Raw genomic sequence first — 24956 nt, forward strand, 5'->3', positions numbered from 1 at the left:
TTTATGGTAAGTAAAAGAAAAGCAGTAACCAAAAAACTCAGAGCTTTATTTAACCATCAAGATTCCCAAAATGTTTACTTTAGTTTTGAGAAAAGGATTAAAGTGTAACTGTCGGGCATAAAATAAAAAATCGATTCTTTATTTTTATCTGGTAAACAAGTAATATGGATGCTAACCAGGCAATCCAAAAGTTAAAATCTCTATTACTTTTCTTGTTTATAAATGATCATTCCCCAGTTTACCTGACTCCTTATTTGGTACGTTGCCGCACAAAGGAAGGTGCAGGGCATGCTGGGTTGTGTTTTTTTGTTTCTTTATTCCCCCTCAGACTTAACTAATGTACAGAAGAAAAAAGGACAACCCAGCATGCCCTGCAACTTCCTTTTTGCGGCAACGTACCAAATAAGAGTCAGGTAAACTGGGGAATGATCATTTATAAACAGGAAAAGTAATAGAGATTTTAACTTTTGAATTGCCTGATTAGCATCCTTACTACTTGTTTACCAGATTAAAATAAAGAATTGATTTTTTATTTTATGCCCGATAGTTACACTTTAAACTAACAATTTAAGAGCAATTTAATTACGCATCACAGAGAAAGATCACATACTCTAGATCAGTTAACAGCTTTTGAAAGTTTAAATTAGTCTAGCTGATGAAAACTTATTGGCATACTGTACTGTATATTGTGGACTGGCCAATGAACAGAAGATGAGTGTACATGGTTAAGTATGTGACAAGGAAAAAGTGGTCCTAGTTAGTTATGCAATAATGAGCACTTCTGAAGGTTGGAAGTGCTCATTACCCTCTCCTGCAGTAGTCCAGCTTGATTCCAAGCTCCCCTGAGCAGTGTACTAAGCTGTGAAATCAGAACGCATCGCCTATAAATTAACAGTAGAGTACTGTACCATGTTAGCTTTCAGTTAAAGAAGAAGTTGTGAATCAGTATAGATACTGTTGCAACGCTCCATCATATACAAAGTCATGGAAATTGTAACAGCTCGTTTCACTCCATTTGCACCTTCTTGTCATATCTCATATAGAGTATGCATAGCATACAATTACTATATACATAATTATGGTATACAAGAATCCCACCTTATTATGTATACACTGATGAGCAGTTAAATATTTGGTTTACATTTACAGTCTCTGCATTGCCTAGTTGTTTCAGATGCAGCTTTAAAGGACAACTGTAAGGATAGGGATATGGAGGCTGCCATATTTATTTCCTTTTCATCAATACCATTGCCAGGCAGCCCTGCTGGACTATTGGGCTTCAGTAGTGTCTGAATAACACACCAAAAACAAGCATGCAGCTAATCTTGTCTAATAATGTCAGAAACACCTGATCTACGGCATGCTTGTTTAGCATCTATGGCTAAAAGTATTAGAGACAGAAGATCAACAGGATAGCCAGGTAACTGGTATTGCTTAAAAGGAAATACATATGGCAGCATCCATCCATATGCCTCTCAATTCAGTTGTCCTTTAAGACATTCATCCCACATTTGTGTTTTTTGCACAGAATAATTCTAGCACCACTAGTTTCCCATCCCTAAAGGATCAACTCTACACTATTATAAAAACACAGGAAATCCCTTAAAGGCAATGGCTGAGGGTTGTAGGTTTAATTCAGATAATGCTTTATGTTACTGGTCACGTGAAATACTAGTTGCTGTAAGTATATGAGCTACATATAGTATTTACAAATGTATGGTTACTGGTTGGTATACCTTCAACTTTCTCTCTCACACATAATAATAATAAAGTGAAATTAGCAACAAACAGAGCCACTATTGCACAGACCTCTTTTGATTTGTTACTGAGAAAAAAAAACATTTTTTGTATCTTGTTATATCATGTCTGTTAAGGCAAATAAGATTACAACATGAAGATAAGTGTGGCAAACTCATGTGCCCATCTCGCCCACACACAGTTACAGGGTACCTGAAGTGAGAAGATATGGAGGCTGCCATATTTATTTCCTTTTAAACAATGCCAGTTGCCTGGCAGTCCTGCTTAATGTTCTGGCTACAGTAGTGTTGGAATCACACACCAAAAACAAGCATGCAGCTAATCAGACTTGGGTCAGAAAATCTGATCTGCATGCTTGTTCAGAGCCTATGGCTATAAGTATTATGCCTGGCATACACGGGTCGACCGGCGGCTCGACTAGCCGCCGGATCGACCCCAGCCGTGTCCCCGCCGTGTGTGCGCGGATCGATTACCGCTCGTCCCCGCCGGCGCTTCCTTATCAGCGCTCAATTCCCTGCCATTGTCCGCCGGCGGGGATCCAGCGGGCGAGGGTCGAGCGGTATGATCGGGCCAGCTGAATATTATCAGCTGGCCAGATCAGCTGGTCGATACACGGTACAGAAATGTACCGTCTATCCCCAGCATTAGAGGTAGAGGACAGCCAGGCTATTTGCATTGTTTAATAAGAAATAAATCAGCCAGCCTCCATAGCACTCTAATTTCAGACCCCCTTTAAGCTAGGCTAAAAATGCATATAGGTCTTAAGTCTCCTTCTTAACAATTATTAAATATATCTGCATTCATCATCCAATGACCAGTGATGGAAGTACTAAATGGGTCTGTCCCAATTAAACAGTATATTTCCATACTAACCAGAGGCGTAACAACATTGTGCTGGGTTCCACTGTGGAGACCTGTCAACCAGGCCCCCCATCCCCATTTAGCTACCCCCCATCACACTCCTGTATGTTCCTAATGCAGAGTGGCAGTGGAGTGTTATACATTACTTGTTTCTGGCGACGGCATAATGACTGGCTGCCTGGCGCTTACATTGAAGAGAAGAGAGGAGGACCTTCCTTCCACCAGAAGCACGTAATGTATGGTGCTCCACTGCTGCTCTACACTAGGTACAGGAGAAGGCCTCCTAGCCCCCGCCCCCCTTGTGAGGGAGGGGTTCATGGAGGCTATTGCTACGTCCCTGATACTAACTCTTTGCACTAGGAAACCCACATACAAAGTGGTTATTTCACAGACGTGAATACAAATGCTGATACTATTGTTTTAAACAGATTTCCTATTTTAAACAATTACAGCAGTGTGTTTATTGATGTCTGTAAAAGTAGCCATTGTGTATGCAAGTTTCAATATAGAAATATGCTAATAGGCTAATATGAATGTATGTTAACAATGACTCATTGCTTTCAGATGAGGAATGCAGCCTAATAAAAAACTACAATGTATTGTTTGACAAATCCCAGATCAATACATTTGGTGTAAAAAAGTAGGGTTATTATACCACCTTTGTAATCACTACACAAATAGCATTTGCCTCGTTTCATGTTGCAGAACATAAAACGGCAAAGCAGTTGTTCTTGCTTTCCCATGGGGATTTTAAAATCCAATAGTTAAATACTATTAGAAATTGTTTTCATTACATTACACATTTTCATCCTACTTGTTTTCTTGTGTTATTGTTCTATGTCTTGCTGCATGACACCACTTGTTGTCTCTGCTTCCTTAGAAAAGTTCAGGTCAGACAAATATGCTGCTAGTGTCACCTGTGAATTTTATTTCTGATTAAAACAATCTTCTCAGCTGCTCATCTGCTGTACGTTTGATAATCCTTCGAACAGGAGTGAGGTGAGGGGAACATGAATAACTCCAACAGGGCCATTTACTCAGTTCTGCTGCTGAAACCATAGGCATACAGTATATGAGGGGGCAACCATTAGTGTAAGAGAGATGTTAGGAGTCATATTAGAGTTATGATGTTTGTGTGATTAAAATATGGTGCTGATAAATGGGTACTTCAAGGATGCACTGAATGTGCCACAAGATGGAGAGCTTGCTTAGAGAGCCATCCAAGGCTGATATCAGAGCTTTTTTTTTATCATAGTCATGAATTCATCTAAAATACACACTGTAAATATATTATATTTTTATTTTTCTCAATGCCCCACTAAATTCTTAAGTTTACCATATTTCAATATAGCTGACTTTTTTTTAGAAATGAAACTTCAGATAATATTCAATGTTTTAAGATCAGATTTAAATATTAGGTCAATTGATCTTTCAAGTAAGCTCACTTACAGGAACTTTAGCCATAATGACGGTGTTGGAAAAGTATTATGCAAGAGCATGACAGAGAAAGTTAGGCATCCTGACATATTCAAATGTAAAAGGCTGTGATTATCTGCAGTACAGTAAGCAATTATGTTGATGTGCATTAACACATTATAACGAAATGATCATATTTCATCCTATAATGAAGCACATCCAGGCTAGCTTTCAGATCATATGAAGCATGATGGGAACTGAACCATAGCACACAGCACAAAACATTCATAAGCAAAGAACTGCAAGTGACATGCAGCGTGTTTCAGCTGACATTGTATACATACTGTTTATTTTTCTTTTTAGCATTGCTGTCTGTATTGATTTCCTGAGTACTGAAAGGGGATCCAGTCTGAGGATCTCCTTAGCATTAAGACAACTGCATACTCATGCATCTTGAAATATCTGTGAATGGGGTGTAAAAAGCCCAACTCTCATAAAAAGACAGAAGTTGGATTCAGTAGTAAGGTAAACTGTCTGTAAATGCAACTGTAAGCATCAACAAAGCTCAAAATGTAAAACCATGTATATTGTCAATTTACACAGTCATATCATCATCAAAGACAACACAGAATGATGATATATCACATAGAAAGAACATACAAGAGTTTTCATGTATAAATTAGAAATTTTCTTCAATTTCGGTCTATAGTCAGTGGACCAATGAGTAATCATAAACACAGAGACTGCTGCTATGTCTTCCAAGTTTTTTTCTGTTGAGAAGAACACTTCAATGTACATTCATTGTCCACAGAACAATAAATAATTCATACATTAAAAGCACACCACTGCCAACAGATGCTGATATCGTCCCATCTGCTCCAATAGTCTACAGAGTGTAGTCCAAGCTATAAGGTGGTTTATGAAAACACGGCATTATAAAAATCTTATGAGACAACAGACCAAGACAAAACCAAACCACTATATACTTGTCCTGCTCCTGGCTTGAACTGAGTGAAGTCCATTCGACTCGTTGGCTTATCAGACTAGCTGTTAAGAGCTGAGAGCTTTTCTGCAGTATTCTTAAACAAGTCCTGAAGATTGAAATGAAACTTAAACTGCAAACACAGCTGTCTTTTTCAGGGAGTTGGTGGAGGCTTTGGGGAAGGGCATGAGCCCTGACTATCAAAGCTAGCAGCCCGGAATTGCCACTGTGGAGAAAAGACAGAAGATTTGTTTTTGTGGATAATCATGTTAAGGAATTCTGTAATTCAGTAAAGCAGTAGAGTATTGTACTATGTTAGCCATAAGTAAAAGCAAGATATTTTAAATCAGGATGATAGCATTTATTGGCTAACTTAAAAGAACAAGAGTAAGCTTTCGGCTGTGCAGCCTTCTTCAGACTACAATCCTGTTTGCGTACAAGTTGTTGGAACAGACAGCTATATACATGCAACATGAAAAGGCTGACTGGCCCATGCACAATATATTTGTGTCTGAAACATATTCTGGCACTCACTACTACCAACCCTGCTGAATAGTGAGATTGAAAGCTTTAAGGACCACTATCGTGAAAAAATGTAAAATGAAAAGGGGATACATAGCTTTTTTGTAAGCATAAAAACATGTCATAAAGATGCCTTAAATGAAACAAAAGATCTAAATGGGGTCATAAGAGGATGTTAGCTGATTTATGACTAATAGATAACACCACTTGTTTACTCAATCCTCACACAATTGGGGCTCAAACTGTCACAGAGGGATCATAAATTACGAGTTCACAAATTTTAGCTACAAGCAGAGTGGATGCAATATTTGTTTAGGTTGAGAAAACCATTATAGGTGTAGTCTTTGCAGACTGGCCCATGCACAATATATTTGTGTCTGAAACATATTCTGGCACTCACTACTACCAACCCTGCTGAATAGTGAGATTGAAAGCTTTAAGGACCACTATCGTGAAAAAATGTAAAATATATGTAAACACATACAAATAAAAAGTATGTTTCTTCCAGAGTAAAATGAGCCATAAATTACTTTTCTCCTATGTAGAGATGGCCTGAACCTCCGATTTTCGGTTCGCGAACCTCCGCCAAACGTTCGATTCGCACGAACTTTCCTGAACCGCAATAGACTTTAATGGGGAGGCAAACTTTGAAAACTAGAAACATTTATGCTGGCCACAAAAGTGATGGAAAAGATGTTTCAAGGGGTCTAACACCTGGAGGGGGGCATGGATGAGTCGGATAGATGCCAAAAGTCCCGGGGGAAAATCCGGATTGGACGCAAAGCAGCGTTTTAGGGGCAGAAATCACATTGAATGCTAAATTGCAGGCCTAAAGTGCTTTAAAACATCTTGCATGTGTATACATCAATCAGGAGGTGTAATTAGTGTACTGCTTCACACTGACACACCAAACTCACTGTGTAACGCACCGCAAACAGCTGTTTGCGTAGTGACGGCCGTGCTGGACTGGTGCGCACCACGGCGAGATTGCTCTTCCTCACTCAGTGATGTAAGGTAATGTCTGACTGCCTTATCAACTTTCACTGGTTCTTTCTCTACCATTGTTAAAGCTCACATCTATTTTTTTAAATACTTGTTCTGCTTGCTGTTCAGTACCTGTAACGAGAATCTTTTATGGGGGGCAAGTCTGCCATTGTGAGTGACCACTGGTAATGGCCAGGAAATCCTGGTTTGATTCCGGTCCGGAGTGGGAGCCTAAGAAACGGCTACCACCACCACACATCCAAGGAAGGCAGCAGGCACACTGTGGGCAAAGGAGCAGGAACGGTTACCACACATCCAAGTAAGGCAGCAGGCATGGCATGCACATCCCGAGGTAGTGACCAAAAATAACAATACCAGAGGACTTTCGAGTCCCTGCTGTATATGACACTGATAGACTGTACTACCTGTAATGAGAATCTGTTATGGAGGGCAAGTCTGCCATCCATTCAAGTGAAAGGTATACACTGACTGCCAGGTATAATACAATGTGCAGTCAAAGATGCAGTGAAAGGTATGCAGTGACTACAAACAGCTGTTTATGTAGTGACGGCCGTGCTTGACTGGTGCGCACCATGACGAGAGTGCAGGTGATGAAGGCTTTCCAGCCCATATGGTCACCGGGATGAGGTAGCTGAAAAACAGAACAGTGACTGTCCAGCTGATCAAATTTGGTCTGTCCACAATGAAGCAACGACCTTATTATCTTTGGTGTGCCACCCCCCGAGACACTCATATAGCCGGCGGTCATTGCTTCATTGTGATACGCAAGCCCCTTCACCGCGGCAAGGTAATGATCACAAAGGGGAATGGGCACATGTACATGCCTTTTGTTTTGTTGTTGCAGCTGCACTGCAACCAGAAAAATTAGGCAGGCATGTACACGCACTAGAAAAATTATTATAGCAGCCGCTGCTAGCAGCAGCCTTAAAAATCCAGGAATCCGCCTGGAGTCCTGGACCCTGTTGATGGTGGCGGAGAAGGCAGTCAAGCGGCCTGCGGGCGGTGGTGCTGTGTGGGGAGTGACTTAGTCTTGGGGCAAGCAGCCAGTCACACAGCGTGCAGGCAGAGATGCTGTGTGTGGGGACTGACTTAGTCTTCGGGCGGGCAGTAGCCCTCCTGGATCCATGCCTCATTCATTTTGATAAAGGTGAGGTACTGAACACCTTTGTGACTTAGGCAACTTCTCTTCTCAGTGATGCCTCCAGCTGCGCTGAAGGTCCTTTCTGACAGGACGCTTGAGGCAGGGCAAGACAGAAGTTGGATGGCAAATTGGGACAGCTCTGGCCACAGGTCAAGCCTGTGCACCCAGTAGTCCAAGGGTTCATCGCTGCTCACAGTGTCTACATCCACACTTAAGGCCAGGTAGTCGGCTACCTGCCGGTCCAGACATTGGTGGAGCCGGAAGCACTAAGTTGAGGCGTTGGACTAAAGAATGTCCGCATGTCCAACATCGCATAAGATCGCTGGAGCATCCCGTCCTTGCCTGCGTGGACATGGTAGAAGGATTACTGGCAGTGGTACCTTTATTGCGTTGTGCTGTGACATCAACCTTAAAAGCATTGTAAAGCATAGTTGCCAGCTTGTTCTGCATGTGCTGCATCCTTTCTGCCTTCTGGTGAGTTGGTAACATGTCCGCCACTTTGTGCCTATACCGAGGGTCTAGTAGTGCGGCCACCCAGTACGGCTCATTCCCCTTGAGTTTTTTTTATATGGGGGTCCCTCAACAGGATGGACAGCATGAAAGACGCCATCTGCACAAAGTTGGATCCAGACGTACTATCCATCTCCTCTTGCTCTTCCTCAGTGACGTCAGTTAAGTCCTCCTCCTCCCCCCAGCCACGAACAATACCACAGTAACGTCGAGCAGCACAAACCCCCTGCGACGCCTGCTGCGGTTTTTCTTCTGCCGCCGCCTCCTCCTCCTCCTCCTCCTCCAAAGAAACACCTTCCTCATCATTCCGAGTCTGACTCCTTTTCCCCACACGACTCTTTCTCCTCCTCCCCCCTCTGTGCTGCCGCAGGTGTTGAGGAAACATCTGTTTCTGTTGAAAATTGCTCCCACAACTGTTCCTCCCATAACTGTTCCTGTTCATGCTCCTCCACAGCTTGATCCACCACTCTACGCACGGCACACTCCAGGAAGTAAGAGTACAGGATCAAGTTGCTGATGGTGCCTTCACTGCGACTCACCAGGTTGGTCACCTCCTCAAACGGCCGCATAAGCCTGCATGCATTTCGCATCAGTGTCTAGTTGTTGGGCCAGAACATCCCCATCTCTCCAGATTGTTTCCTTTTACTGTAATTGTACAGGTACTGGGTGACGGCTTTCTCCTGTTCTAGCAGACGAGAGAACATGACCAGGGTCGAATTCCAGTGAGTCGGGCTATCACATATCCAGTGTCTCACCGGCAAGTTGTTTCTCCGCTGAATGTCCGCAAAGCGTGCCATGGCCGTGTAAGACCGCCTGAAATGCCCACACAACTTCCTGGCCTGCTTCAGGACGTCCTCTAAGCCCGGGTACTTTGACACAAATCTTTGAATGACTAGATTCAGCACATGTGCCATGCAGGGTCAGCCACTGATCCACCTGTTTGTTAAGAGCAGCCAGAAGAGCTGGTCCAGTGTGACTCTCCGCTTTGAGGCAAGACATGTCTAAGATGGCGTGACACCGTCGTACCTGGCATGCAGCATGGGGAGATGGGGCTGTGTAGCTGGAAAAGAGATCGCAGCACCAGTAGAGTTGAACTGCCATTCTGCCAAGGAGGAGGAGCAGGACGATAGCGAAGAGGATGTAGCAGGAGGAGAAGGAGAGGAGGTGGCAGGAGGCCTGCCTGCAACCTGTGCAGGTTTCACAAGTTAGTCCGCTGCACAGCCACGTACTCCCTGCTTGCCATCGGTCACCAGGTTGACCCAATGGGCTGTGTAAGTAATGTAGCGGCCCTGACCGTGCTTGACAGACCAGGCATCTGTGGTCAGGTGGACCCTTGACCAAACGCTGTGTGCCACCACTTGCCTCTCCACTTCACGGTACAGTTTGGGTATCGCTTTTTTAGAGGAATAATTGCGGCCTAGTATCTTCCACTGCGGTGTCCCAATGGCCACAAATTTACGGAAGGCCTCAGAGTCCACCAGCTGGTATGGTAACAGCTGGCGAGCTAACAGTTCCGCCAAGCCAGCTGTCAGACGCCGGGCAAGGGGGTGACTGGCAGAAATTGGCTTCTTCTGCTCAAAGATTTCCTTCACGGACACCTGGCTGCTTTGGACAGAGGAGCAGGAACTGCTCAAGGGCAGAGGTGGAGTGGAGGAGGGTGGCTGTGAAGGTGGAAGGGAGAAAGCGGCTGAAGATGCTGCACCTGAAGGAGGAAGAGGAGAAGGAGGGTGGCTTTTCTTTTGTGTGCTGCTTTTGTTCAGGTGCTCTTCCCATTGCAGTTTGTGCCTTTTCGCCATGTGCCTTAATAAGGCCCTTGTCCCTACGTGGGTGTTGGCCTTTCCACGGCTCAATTTTTGGAGGCAGAGAGAACAGATGGCATTGCTCCAATCTGAGGCAGACACACTAAAAAATGTTCAAACCGCTGAGCCCCCCTGGGGTGATGGCACTATGGTGGCATCAGCAGCTGATGTTGAAGGGCATGTTGACTGGCTGTACAAAGGTGGCGATACATGCCGCCGGACACTGCCACCAGCTGTTAATGACGAGGAGCTCCCCCTGCTTCTTTCAGCTCCTCCTACTCCTCTCTGACTCCCCCTCTGAACTGTCCCCCTGTTCATCTCCTCTATTGGTAACATACATGGGATCCGTATCATCGTCATCATCATAATCATCCTGCCCAGCTTCGCTTGCTTCAGACACCTCCAAAACTGCACCAACAGCAGGTACTTCATCATCCCACTCCGCACACGTTACATCCATAGTGTCGCCTAACTCAGACATATGAGGTGGTGTAACTTGCTTAGCGCCTTCATCTGGTTGTAACAATAATGGCTGTGCATCAGTGATTTCCCCACCAAACAACTCCTGAGAACTGTCAAATGTAGCGGATGTGGTACTTGGAGTAGCGCTGGTGGCTGCGGAAGATGAGGTGTTCTGTGTTATATAGTCAACCACGTCCTGACAATCTTGGGAGTTGATGGGACGTGCCTTCTTCTGAGCACTGTACTTTGGTCCAGGGCCGCACTAAATTACATCAGCACGACCTCGCACAGACCTGCCAGGTGGCCTTCCTCTGGGTCTGCCTCTACCTCTGCCTCTACCTGTTTTGTCAGTTTTTTCCATATCGGGGGGGGGGGGGGGGGGGATGAAGTGAAAGGTATGCACTGACTTGACAAATACAATGTGCAATCACGCACGTGCAGTTAACAGGTATGCACGGAGTGGTATATCACACTGCGTGCACTCACGTAGGTATGTGGGTGCACTGAACGCAACAGGTAGGTATATGCAGTGATGAGGTGGGTGCACTGAACACAACAGTTAGGTAAATGCAGTGATGAGGTGGGTGCACTGAACACAACAGGTAGGTATATGCAGTGATGAGGTGGGTGCACTGAACACAACAGGTAGGTATATGCAGTGAAAGGTATTACAATGTGCGCCTGTCACACACAGACAGGTAGCGGACAGGCACAGTGACACTGTGTGCGATCAACTCACGTAGGTGGGTGCACTGTGAACAAAAGGCAGGTAGGTATATGCAGTAATGGGTTTTACATTGTGCACCTGTCACACACAGACAGGTAGCGGACAGACACAGCGACACTGCGTGCGCTCAACTCACGTAGGTAGGTGGGTGCACTGTGAACAAAAGGTAGGTAGGTATATGCAGTAATAGGTTTTACAATGTGCACCTGTCACACACAGACAGGTAGCGAACAGACACAGTGACACTGCGTGCGCTCAACTCACGTTGGTAGGTGGGTGCACTGTGAACAACAGGTAGGTAGGTATATGCAGTAATGGGTATTACAATATGCACCTGCCACACACAGACAGGTAGCGGACAGGCACAGTGACACTGCGTGCGCTCACATAGGTGGGTGGGTGCACCGTGAACAACAGGTAGGTATATGCAGTGATGGGTAATGTGCACCTGTCACACACACAGGTAGTCACTGAATGTACTGGGCCTGGCAGTGGCACACACAGTATGAATTATTAAGACTGTCTATGCAACACAAGTGTCAGTGGGACACACAGAAAAAAAAATAGATCACAAGAACAAGATTAGCTCTCAAAAGAGCTGTTGTGGGGTGCTAATTTAGCAATAAGAATCAGCAAGGAGCAAGCTAAGAAGCCTACAAGAGCCTAACTAATCTTTCCTTATGAGAGTCTGCTCTGTCTGCAGCAGCTGTCCCTTCTCTATTTACTGCAGGCACACGAGTGAGTAAAATGGCCGGCGATGCCTGCCTTTTATAAGGGGTGAGTGGCTCCAGGAGGGAGTGTAGCCTGATCGCCTACAATGTGCCTGCTGAGTGTGATGTAGAGGGTCAAAGTTGACCCTAATGGTGCACTATGGGGGCGAATTGAACCGGAAGTTCGCCTGGAACCGTTCGCCGGCAAACCGTTCGGGCCATCTCTACTCCTATGTTCCTGTCACTTATAGTATGTAGTGGAAATCTGACAGAACCGACAGGTCTTGGGCTAGTCGATCTCTTCATGAGGGATTCTCAGCATGGCCTTTAATCTTTATAAAGACACTCCCTGAAAAGGATTTATACAAAGATGCTGGCCAGCCCGCCTGCTGCCTTCACACTTTTTTGGCAGTTGGTAAGAGAAACCGCCATTCACTAAGTGCTTTTGAAAATAAAGAAAACCCTGAGAATCCCCTATGAGAAGATGGGCTACTCCAAAACCTGTCGGTTCTGTCAGATTTAAATGTTATGATTTTTGAGATAGTGTTTTTTTAATGAAGCTGACTTTAACTGAATTATGGCAGGCCATGTTTTAGCATCTTAGAAGTTCCCTGCATTTACCTGGAGATAATCTATTAAGGATACATGTATTATATATTTGACAAAAGGATTGACATAAGGTAGGGAATGGAATATGAGTCATAATTGTGTCTGAATCCTCAGTGATTTAAGTGTATGGAGTGATTAACAAAGACAGGTGCATGCAGGGCCGGGCCGAGGGAGAGGTGAGAGAGGCTCTAGCCTCTTGGAGCAGTGTAGGAGGGAGTGCACTACTCACTCAGTGTAACATCTGAAACTATGGCGGCTGCGGATACACAGGCTAGTCCCGCAGCCGCCATTGTTCCCTGTTCACAGGCCTTATCCGTGCCGGCGGCGTCCAACACACCGGGAACGGCATTGTCTCTTGCTCATAGGCTCTCTGTATCGCACGGGCGCGCGAGGAGACAGGACCTTTATGCTGGAAGAAGGCGCGTCAGCTGACCTGCCGGTCGGCTGACGTCAGGAGTGACTCACGCCGCTCGGATTGGCTGATTGCTAGGGGGCATGGCGCTGGGCTCTCCTCGGCTTCTTAAGCCTTCACAGATCATTGGCAACTCGTCTGCTGTTGCGAATACACTCGTGTTAGCGCTCAGACCTAGTGAGGTTCCTGTTGATGATAGATGTATATGCAGTGTTTGCAATATACATCTATCTATAGTTAGTTATTATTACATTGTATTCTGATAACCTGTGTATGATTCTGGCTACTCTCTGACCTTGCTATTGCTAAACGATTCTGTACCTCTGCCTTTCTGACTTAAGTTGCTGAACCTCTGCCTGATATTTACTACTCTCTCGCCTGCCGATTTTGTACTATCTCTACCTGCCTGTTATTGAACCCTTGCCTGTCTGACTACTCTACTCACCAGTGGGCCCTAGCCACTGGTGAGGTGCTTTAGCTATTAGAACCCACCAGCTTCTCTGGTGAGGTTCAGCTTTACTTGCATAGCTCCAGTGACTGATAGTACCTTACCAGCTCCTCTGGCAAGGTCTAGTTAAACTATTCAGTCACTTGTGCTGTTAGTACCTTGCCAGCTCCTTTGGCAAGGTCTAGCTAACTACCCTAGTCATTTGTGCTGTTAGTACCTTACCAGCTCCTCTGGCAAGGTCTAGTTAACTCTGTCAGTACCTTACCAGCTCCTCTGGTAAGGTTTAGCCAAACTTCTTTAATTCTCTCATTATTAGTACTTTGCCAGCTCCTCTGGTAAAGGTATTGTTATTTGTGTTGGTAGACCCTCCAATTCCTCTGGAGAAGTCTATACTGTTGCAGCTAGTACCCACCAGCTCCTCTGGTGAGGTCTAGCACTGTTGTTACAGCTAGTACCCACCAGCTCCCCTGGTGAGGTCTAGCCCTGTTGTTGCAGATAGTACTCACCAGCTCCTCTGGTGAGATCTATCCATTTATTCTACTGTTGCACCAAACACCACACCTTACTCTCAGCTAGCTATACTAGTATTATTGGTGATACTGCAGATCACCACATAATTAGGTATAGCGTCTGTATTATTGGTGATTCTGCAGATCACAAATAATCAGACGTCTAAATTGCAGCACCCAATCATTACACTCAGCTATTATTCCCCTATTGTGTTTGAAGCAGAGAGAAATAAGAAAAGGAGATGCATGGCAGTGACTGCAAGCCAGATAACTAGAGATTAAGGTGTTGGGGGGGAGGGGTTGGGGGCCCTGGGGCACCTCTTACTCTAATAGTAATCAGTGTGTGACGGCTGGGGTGGGAGGGATGGAGGGGCACACTTTGGTGACTCAGCCTTGGGTGCTGGAGGACCTTGTCCCAGGCCTGGGGGCATGGACAATACTGAAAACTTGCCAAGAGCAACGGGTTTTGCATAACACATATTTTAGTGTGAACTGCAATAGAGACTGGACATAGACTTTAATACAAAGTATGCGTGCAATGAGTTAGAATATCGCGATCAGCTACAATGCAGTACTGTGAACAGGCCTACAGAATTGTATGGGCAGAGTAGACATGCAGAATTATTCTGCAATGTAACTGAGCACTGTGAACTCTGTTCTAAACAGATGAAACATATTGGGTTGCATTGCACTACGGCACCACTTCTTCTCTACTTCTCAATTCTCTTTGCAGCTCTCTTTAAAATAACCTATGTGAGCAGTTTCATGAATCACAGGTTATAGTGGAGGAGTTCACCATGAAAACCAGAGCTTCTGCCAATCATCACACCGATTAATTTGGAAAGAACATGTAATATCCATTCTGTTTTCTCATTAGGCAATGCCCTTTCATCTAGATTGTCATTTTCTCATTTTCAAAATGTGACATTATAAAGAAACTGTGTTATTTCATACTTACACAAATGTTCAATATATATATCATCTAACTCAGTGGGCCTAATATTCAATTTGTACTGAGAAATAACACTGACAATTTCTGCCAGCACTGCAAAGTTAAATGTATGTCAGGGGACATAAAAGATGGGGAAAAGTCAATAAGCCATTACAGGGCGATGTTTATGAAAAGCTACTCAAGCATCAAAAAGTGCAAACATGACATGAACATTCATTAGACGCTAGCTTATTGGAAATCATTAATGTTGTTGTAGGTAACAGTCTTTAATCAGTGAAACATTCATTTCAATAAGGACTTAATCTGTTTTATGAAATTTTCTAGCAGAAAAAAATGATGATCATAACTCAGCATGCCGCAACATTTTTTTTAAGGAAACCTGAGATGAGCAGGTACCTTTAAAATAAACATTGCCCCCCCCCCCCCCCCGAAAGTGTATGCCAAATACAGGCTATTCGGGTAATTTTTGTTGCTCTCCTGTGCTCCTTTCATTTTTATCCTGTTAAAATCCAAGATGCCCACCATCTGCTTCCTGGGCAGTGTCACTGTGTGTATAGTTCTACATCAAATAATGTATGCAGGGACATATATATATATATTAGGAAAAAAAAACTGCAGACATACACACAATTACTTTTACTTATTCCTGTAAAAGTAAAAACAAACACAGCGGTTGCTGCAAGTGATCTGTGTACCGTCTTAAAGTGGACCTGAACTCTTGCACAGGACAGAAGGAAAACATAGAGAAATACACCCTGTATGTATTTAGAGAGTTTAGCCTGTTTAATTCCCCCTCATTTGTGTATAATCAGTTGTAATGTGATCTCCCCCCTGTGTCACATTACGGCCTATGGCAGAGATGGCAGATAAGCCCATTTGAAAGCACAGGCTATTAACAATATGTCTGCTTCCATGAATCAGGAAGTAGAAACAGTGCAGAATTATTTAAGGATTCATATCAGCTGTAACAAAGAAATGTTTTTTGTTTAAAGGTTATTATGCTGTTGTGTATCCTTTATAGTAGAGAGGATGTTCTGAGTTTAGGTCCGCTTTAAGAGCAGTAGAGCAGTGTCCCTGTATGTCTCTTGCTCAGATGGGGAGAATAAGGCCCTATTCACAATAGAGCGCTTTTCAGGCGATTTCAGCATCGCTGGAAATCGCTAGCGTTTTGAAAAGCGCTTGTGCAATGTTAGTCTATGTGGCTGTTCTCATGTAAGCATTTTGCGATTTGCAGCGATTAGCTGAAATGCAAACGCGTAGCCTGCAGCATTTTTCTGGCGATTCTGGAGTGATCACATTAGCATATATAGAACCGCTAATCGCGATCGCTTCAAAACTGCAAATTTGGCCAGTGATTTTCGTGGAAAAAATCACCAGCAGAAAACGGGACGTACTTTAAACAAAGTACTGGTAATCGGAGTTGCTCCTGCAACTACGGTATCTGAAATCAGTCTTTATGGAGATTATGTGGCCATGACTACCTTTCCAGTGCTGCCTCTGTCCCCCACAGTTCTCCTGCATCTTAAAGCGCTTTGAGTCCTATGGGAGTAAAGCGCTATAGAAATGTTATTGTATTGTATGTTATTAAAAATTGCGCAGAGTGATGTTTTTTGCTTACCCACTTGTGTGATACTTCAGGGAACAAGAAGACTTTGGATGGACATTTTCTATGATTCGAGGGAGAGAATTCTCTAAGTAGCCATATCATCCCTTGTTTTCTTATGGTCCAGTGAATGCAATACCTCTTGGACACCAGAAAAATGGCAGGCTCTTAAACCAGTGTTTTCTGTGTTTGCCATTTCTGAAACTCTGCATTTAGCTCTTCTCTACTGCTGCATAATTGCTGTGTTGACTAAGGGCCCTTCCACACTGATAATTCCGTTCACAATCATTGTGTGCTGCACGATTTTCATTGGTTTTCAGCAGGGCTGGGCCGAGACATAGGCTGGAGAGGCTCCAGCCTTAGGGTGCAGTGTAGGAGGGGGCGCACAATTAATTCAGCTGTCATTCCTAATTGTGTATGAAGCAGAAAAAATAAGAAAAGGGGATACATAGCAGTGACTGCAAGCCAGATAACTAGATATTAAGGTGTTGGGGAGGTTGTGGGCCCTTTGGCCCTCTTAGTCTAATAGCAATCAGTGTGTGATGGCTGGGGTGGGAGGGATGGAGGGGCGCACTTTGGTGTCTCAGCCTTGGGTGCTGGAGGACCTTGTCCCTGCACTGGTTTTCAGCACTCATTTCGCTGCTATTATGAATGCGATCAGCAAAGGCAGTTATGATTCTCGATGTACCGCGTTTTCTATGTGATTTGCATACTCTCCCATTCATTTAACATAATTTTAAATGCAGACAAACTGTGATTGTGTTAAAAACAGATCGTAACACTATGTATGGGGCACCACTATTATTCTGCTAATCATGGTGCCCTTGCAATCGGCAAAACACATGTGCTTCAAAAAAATCATATGAAAGCGCACGCAGTGTGGAAAAGCCCTCAACACTGCTAACACAACCACGTTAACTAACATTGGCCTCGATTCATCATTGTCTTTGCGATAACTTTTTCCAGTTCGTTAAATTACGGAATTCAAAGTTTATCGATTTCTTGTTGTATTCATCAAGGTTTTTTCGTATTCGGTGTGACTTCGAAAAAATATCGATAACAATGCGGTAACCATTCGGTAACGTGTCGATATTTCCATTTTACTGCGGTAATTTAACACAAGGCCATAAGATTCCCGTGGAATTGTGGGTAAAAAGGCAGTCCTTTGAACACCATGTAGCAACATTCCAAACAGGGCTTAACACCTGGACCAGGATTCTGGAAGTGGCTTGGGACAATCCCACAATTTCGCCAGCTACGGCTTGATAGGAGCTTTTTCTGAAAAAAATGTAGTGCAGCTAGCAAATTAGTTAACTCTGGCACTGCCTGTGTTCTCTTACAAGATGATTCAAAAGAAATTCTGATGTCCTGGTATAGCAAATAAATCCATTCTCTTGCAAATTGATATGGTTTTAGACCTTATTCTTGCCCATCTCTGAATCACTCTCAGCGGATACATAACCACTTCAAATGGCTCCATCTTCTCTGTCAGCAATGATCTGACAGGAATAACGACAGAGCTGTGACGGAGATAACTAATCCTAAATTTAACGCTAAACCACGCCCACTTTCACTTTCATGAATTGCACTTTCTTCCGTTTTATCGCATCATTACCTGCACTCAATTTGAAACCGATTCCTACTGCATTCATCTGCTGTGTAAGTTTCATCTCTAATCTGACCTGCACTCAATTTGAAACCGATTCCTACTGCATCCATCTGCTGTGTATGTTTCATCTCTAATCTGACCTGCACTCAATTTGAAACCGATTCCTACTGCATCCATCTGCTGTGTATGTTTCATCTCTAATCTGACCTGCACTCAATTTGAAACCGATTCCTACTGCATCCATCTGCTGTGTATGTTTCATCTCTAAACTATTGCATGTGGCTCATTTCTGCTGTCCTGCTCTGCTTTTCATATTAGTAGCACCTAAGTAACATATTTACATTGTAATTTACTACTTGCTATTGAAATTCTGGCTTTTGTTTCACACTGCTAGCCTATCTGTAATTTCAAACAAAGTTGTAACACCTACAAGCTTGTTTGACTTGCAGGAGACTCTAACGGCCCACCCCCCTGCTTAATTGTAAATCGTCTGCCAGACCATCCTGATTACTCATTTGCTCTGATGCTGTGTGTATATCAGGAGGTCTGGTAGTCGGGTCGGCCGACTTCGGGTCGTCTTCTAAGGGTCGTTTTCAAAGGGTGGAAATTAACCAGAATTTACAAGAATTCAACAGCAATTCAGCAGAAATCAGCTTTACACCAAGGTAACTTCCTCAATCTTTTAGCCCCACTGCCAGCCTCCTCACCACACAATGTAATGTACCCCTTCCCCCCTGTCTTTTCTCTGGCTCACCCACACTTCACCCACCATATTCCTACCAACCCTTTGCCACCCCTCCACCACTACCACATGCTATTCCTCCACCTGCTTCTCCAGCTGGTCCCAGTACTTTCTCCCTCCATCCTCAACCCACCCATCCCTAGACCCCCACTGGTCCCTAAACTCCCAGCCACCCCCCTTCCAGCCCCTCCACACTCCTCTTGCATCTGCAGACCACACCATAATAATCTCATTCCCATCCATACAACCCCCAGGCACTCTCTCCCTTTGTTTGTGGTCTATGGAATGGCAGATCTGTCCGCAACAAGCTCACATCCATCCATGAGCTCTTCCTCTCCAAATCCCTCACCTTCCTCGCCCTCACAGAGACATGGCTCACCCCCTCTGACTGTACCTCAGCCGCTGCTCTCTATTATGGGGGACTGCATCTCAGTCACACCCCCAGACCTGGCAACAGGTCTGGAGGAGGAGTGGGTCTGCTTCTTTCCGCATCCTGCACCTTCCGGGTCCTATCACCGCCCCCTTCCCTGCACTTCTCATCCTTTGAGGCCCATGTAATCTGCCTGTACCAACCTCTCCCAGCCATCATTGCGGTCCTATATCACCCCCCATCTGCTCCAATTTCACTCTTCCTGGACAACCTGGCCTCCTGGCTCCCCCACATCCTGTCATCTGACCTCCCCACCATCATACTCGGGGATTTCAACTTACCTATCGATGAGCCTATCTCCACGGCTGCCAAGCAGCTACTCTCCCTCACCAAATCCCTTGGTCTCTCTCAGCACACAAATTCCGCCACCCACCGCGCTGGTCATACTCTTGACCTCATATTCTCAAAGTCCACCTCCCTCAGCAACCTGGACATCGCACCTTTCCCTATCTCTGACCATCACCTCCTCACCTTCACCATCTCCCCACCAACAACTTCTCTCCCCACCCCTCAGCCTGGTCGATGGCAGAGAGACCTACGTAACCTCAGCCCAAATGTCCTAGCAAGTCCCCTTCTCTCCCTCTCCTCCCACCTACCCACCCTAACATGCCCCAATGAAGCGGCTGCACAATATAACCTTGCCCTCTCATCTGCTTTAGATCAAGCTGCCCCCTTAATCTTCCGCCCTAACAAGCCCCCCAACCCCCAACCCTGGCACAACACCCACACACGTAACCTCAGGAAAGAAACTCGAGCAGCCGAAAGGAAATGGAGGAAATCACATCTCAATTCTGACTTCCGAGATTACAAGGCCAAACTGTTACTCTTCCACACTGCCCTCTCTGAGGCTAAACAAAGGTACTTTGCAGCACTGATTGGAACCCAAGCTTCCAACCCTCGACAGCTTTTTGCTACCTTCAACTCCCTCCTCAACCCCACTCCTCCCCCTTCCAGCTCCTCCCTCTCAGCAAACGACTTTGCCAACCACTTCACCACTAAAATCGCAACAATACGCAATTAAATTTCCCTCCTCCATCCCTCCCTTCCCAATGCCTATCAGGTGGTCCCCTTGCCTTCCCTCCCAGCTGCTCCCCTGTCTCATCCACCCCTCACCTCTTTTGCTCCTGCCACCATTGATGAAGTCAGCCTGCTGCTAGTGGCTTCCCCCTCCCCACATCCTCTCCCTGTGATCCGGTACCCGCGAATACTCTTCGTCCCCACTTCCCTGACCTGGCCCCAGTCCTCACCTCCTTGTTCAATCTCTCCCTTTCCACAGGCATCTTCCCCAAAGCATTCAAACAGGCCACTGTACTTCCCCTGCTGAAAAAAACCTCACTCGACCCATCCCTACCCTCAAACTACCGCCCAATCTCCCTCCTTCCCTATGCTTCTAAACTCCTCGAACGCCTAGTCCACCAACGCATTACCCAATACATCAACACCAATACCCTACTTGACCCCCTACAGTCTGGATTCCGACCTGCGCACTCAACTGAAACAGCCCTCGCCAAGGTGGTCAACGACCTTACCCTTGCCAGGGCCAAAGGCAGTTATTCCATCCTGCTCCTCCTTGACCTCTCTGCAGCATTTGACACTGTTGACCACTCCCTCCTCCTCCCATCACTACAGTCCATGGGCATCCATGGTCTTGCCTTGGCCTGGATCTCCTCCTACCTATCCAATCGCTCCTTCACCACTTCCTTCAATAGCTCCTCCTCAACCCCTGCCCCCCTCTCAGTTGGGGTCCCCCAGGGCTCTGTTCTAGGCCCCCTTCTTTTCTCCATATACACTTCCTCAATTGGCAAGCTTATCTCCTCCCTGGGCTTCAATTACCACCTTTATGCAGATGACACTCAGATTTACCTCCATACTCCCGATCTCTAATCCACCACCATAAACAAGGTCTCCTCGTGTCTCTCAGCAATTTCCTCCTGGATGTCAGCTAGGTTCCTAAAGCTTAACCTAGACAAAACCGAGCTCCTGATCTTTCCACCCCATGCTGCTGCACCCCTCCCAGATTTCCACCTCACAATCGACAACACAACCATTCTCCCTACCTCCCAGGCCCGCTGTCTGGGTGTCACCTTGGACTCTGACCTCTCCTTCATCCCACACATCCAAAACATCACCAGAGCCTGCAATTTTCACCTCCGTAACATCTCCAAGATCCGCCCCTTCTTAACCCCGGACACGACCAAACTGCTCATCCATGCCCTCATCATCTCCCGCCTTGATTACTGTAACTCCCTCCTTTCTGGCCTCCCCCTGAAACGCACTGCCCCCCTTCAATCAGTGATGAACGCGGCTGCAAGACTCATCCATTCTTCGCACCGCTGTGCATCCACATCTCCCCTTTGTGAATCCCTGCACTGGCTCCCTATCCGTTTCAGGATACGTTTCAAGATTCTATGCCTGGCGTATAAATCTGTGCACAAAACCTGCCCTACCTACATCTCGGAGCTTGTTCAAAGGTATACACCAGATCGCCCCCTCCGTTCCTCCAACGACCTTCGCCTCACCACCCCACGCATTTCACACTCCCATGCCCGCCTGCAGGATTTCTCAAGAGCTGCCCCCACCCTCTGGAATGCCCTTCCACCACCCATCAGACTTGCTCCCTCTTTCAACACATTCAAGCAAGCCCTCAAAACCCACCTCTTTATGATGGCCTACCCACCTGCAAGACTCATCCATTCTTCGCACCGCTGTGCATCCACATCTCCCCTTTGTGAATCCCTGCACTGGCTCCCTATCCGTTTCAGGATACGTTTCAAGATTCTATGCCTGGCGTATAAATCTGTGCACAAAACCTGCCCTACCTACATCTCGGAGCTTGTTCAAAGGTATACACCAGATCGCCCCCTCCGTTCCTCCAACGACCTTCGCCTCACCACCCCACGCATTTCACACTCCCATGCCCGCCTGCAGGATTTCTCAAGAGCTGCCCCCACCCTCTGGAATGCCCTTCCACCACCCATCAGACTTGCTCCCTCTTTCAACACATTCAAGCAAGCCCTCAAAACCCACCTCTTTATGATGGCCTACCCACCTCCTACCACACAGTAACTCTCTAAGGAATATTTAACAGCCCCACCTAGTGTTTCCACCCCTCCCTTTAGATTGTAAGCCTCTGGCATGGTCCTCCACTCCCTAGTGTAATCTACAGGATCATGTGCTCCTGTCCTATGACAGCCTGTACTTGTATTACTGGGCCTACCTAACCAGCCCATTTTGCATGATCATGTATTTTGTACAATTTGCATGTATAACTTTGTTCTATGTGTATAACCTTGTTATGTCTGTCATCCTTGTATCATTGTATATATTTATTGTCCAGCGCTGCGTAATATGTTGGCGCTTTATAAAATACAATAAATAATAATAATAATAATTACCGAATGATTACCGAATGCTCGCTAACAGCTGTAGATAACTTTGATGAATCCTGAAATCAACTTATCGAGTTCGGTATTTTACCGAACTGTCAGTAATTGATTCGATAAGTCTTGATTAATCGAGGCCATTGTTATAATCTTTTAGAGGTATCAATTTCCAGGGAGTTTTTTGGGCAGTTTAGACCAACCAGGAACATATTATGGAAACATCCATGTAAATGAGCCCAGAAAGTTAAATATTTTAAATGCTAGAAAATCCTTGAAATTAACCTGCACTTCTACATCTCTAGGGGATCCAAGGGCAGAGTGGGCCACAGGGCTGGGAAGCATTTGTCCCCTCGAGCCACAGTGTTGCCTAGCTGCCTATATTTGTGTGGAAAGTGCTGCATGTGATTGCTAATGAGGCTGTCAGGGCCGGATTTAGGCCATGGCCTAGGGCACCACAGGAGCAAGGGCACCAAAGCAGCAGGCTAAACTGGTGCAGCATTTGCAAGTTTGCAAATGCTGCAATGCAGGGAGATCAATACTCTGCTGCTAGCCGCCTGTGCAGCAGCCACCTTGCTCTCTGTGCACATTTGCATTGTGGCCGGCAGCTATGGACTTGGGTGGGGGGAGGGGTCATTCGGCAACCTATACTGAATGGGGGCGGCTAGTGACATTGGCCTTGGGTGGTAAAGAATAAATAATCTGGCCCTGGAGGTTGTCAGTACTGCCTGGTCACCTGTGTTTGGTGTCCTACGATTCTGGAAATCAGCCTACTGCAAAAACAGGTGGCCATGCAGCAATGCCCCCTCTCCCTTTCCTTGCAATAAGAGAAAGTGGCAAGTAACTTGTCTATATATCTTATGTAAAGTTTAGATAGTTTACACAGCAAATCTAGCTGCAAACATCTTCAACAAGGTTATGATTATTTATTCCTGTGATACAATGAGAGCGGCCACGATCTGTTTGTCACATTACACACAGGCAAGCTGCTGTGCATCTCCAGCCCTCAGCCTGTGAAAACTTCACTCCCTTCTCCTCCTCCCCTCTGCCTCTGAAATATCTGGCTAGTAACACCTCCTCCTCCTCCTGCCCAGACTGAGCTCCCATAAGCCCTTGCTACAAAGGCTCAGTGTGCCAAGGCACTCTGGAGAAGCTGTGGGCGAGGCTTGTTTAGTTTATAGCGAATTAGAGTATTTGGCTTAAGGAATCCCCTATAAACTATATGAAAGGAACACAATTATGCAATGAGTAAAAGTTTATCTAGTTAGAAAAGATGAGAATGTCGTCTAAGTAGACTAAAACGAATTTCCCTAACACCTCCCTAAAGACCTCGTTAATGAGTTCCTGGAAAACGGCCGGGGCATTACATAACCCGAAGGGCATCACCCGGTACTCGTAATGCCCGTCAGGTGTATTGAAGGCCGTCTTCCATTCGTCGCCCTTTCTTATACGCACCAGATTGTATGCCCCCCGTAAATCTAGTTTTGAGAATATCCTAGCATCTGTGACCTGAGTGAATAAATCGTCTATTAGTGGCAACGGGTAGCGATTCTTCACTGTGATTTTGTTAAGGCCACGGTAATCGATACAAGGCCGTAAGCCCCCGTCTTTTTTCTTAACAAAAAAGAAGCCTGCCCCAGCGGGTGACCGGGACGGCCGAATAAAGCCCTTGGCCAAGTTTTCACGGATATACTCCTGCATGGCTAGTTTTTCAGGGCCAGATAAATTATACAGATGGCCTCGAGGAGGCATACAACCAGAACGGAGGTCAATGGGGCAGTCAAATGGGCGATGCGGGGGCAATTTATCCGCGGCCTTAGGACAGAACACATCAGCATAATCCGAGTACTGTTCAGGTACACCTTCCACCTGTACCCTGGTTTGACCTAACGTCAGCCTCCCCAAACACTGCAGGAAACAATGAGGTGACCATGCTGTTAACTGCCCTGTGGCCCAGTCTATCTGCGGTGAGTGAATTTGTAACCATGGCATGCCCAGGATGATAGTGGAGGTGGACATGTGTAAAACAAAAAACTGCAATAGTTCCCCATGAAGTACCCCAATAGTAACCTTCATCTCTGGAGTCTGTGACAGAGAGCGATTCCGTTGCAAGGGAGAATCGTCCACTGCCGTGACTTGGATGGGAGGTTTCACTGGGGTGAGGGGAATACCCATTCTTTTAGCAAATTCCAAACTCATAAAATTAGCCGCTGAGCCGGAATCCACAAAAGCTTCAGTGGCTATAGAATTGTTCTCCCATGTAATAGCACAAGGGAGAAGCAACTTTTTCTCTTTAAGGGGTGAGAATAGAGTGCCTAGGGTGTCACCCCCCACTACTCCTAGGCATGCCCGTTTCCCGGCTTCTTGGA

The 24956-nt window shown here is 45.6% G+C and overlaps 1 protein-coding gene across 1 annotated transcript in view; it reads right to left on the minus strand.

Annotated features, from left to right (window-relative positions):
• Positions 1 to 545: 545 nt before the first annotated feature.
• The window catches only part of LOC137545079 (synaptotagmin-10-like), a 65160-nt gene continuing 40749 nt past the window's right edge, over positions 546 to 24956 (minus strand). The window contains exon 6 of the mRNA XM_068266185.1: positions 546 to 5243. Within this exon, the coding sequence (XP_068122286.1) occupies positions 5172 to 5243 (72 nt within the window). The 3' untranslated portion in view covers positions 546 to 5171. The remainder of the gene's footprint in view (positions 5244 to 24956) is intronic.

This window comes from Hyperolius riggenbachi, chromosome 2, assembly GCF_040937935.1.
Source record: "Hyperolius riggenbachi isolate aHypRig1 chromosome 2, aHypRig1.pri, whole genome shotgun sequence".
In the NCBI taxonomy this organism is placed as follows: domain Eukaryota; kingdom Metazoa; phylum Chordata; class Amphibia; order Anura; family Hyperoliidae; genus Hyperolius; species Hyperolius riggenbachi.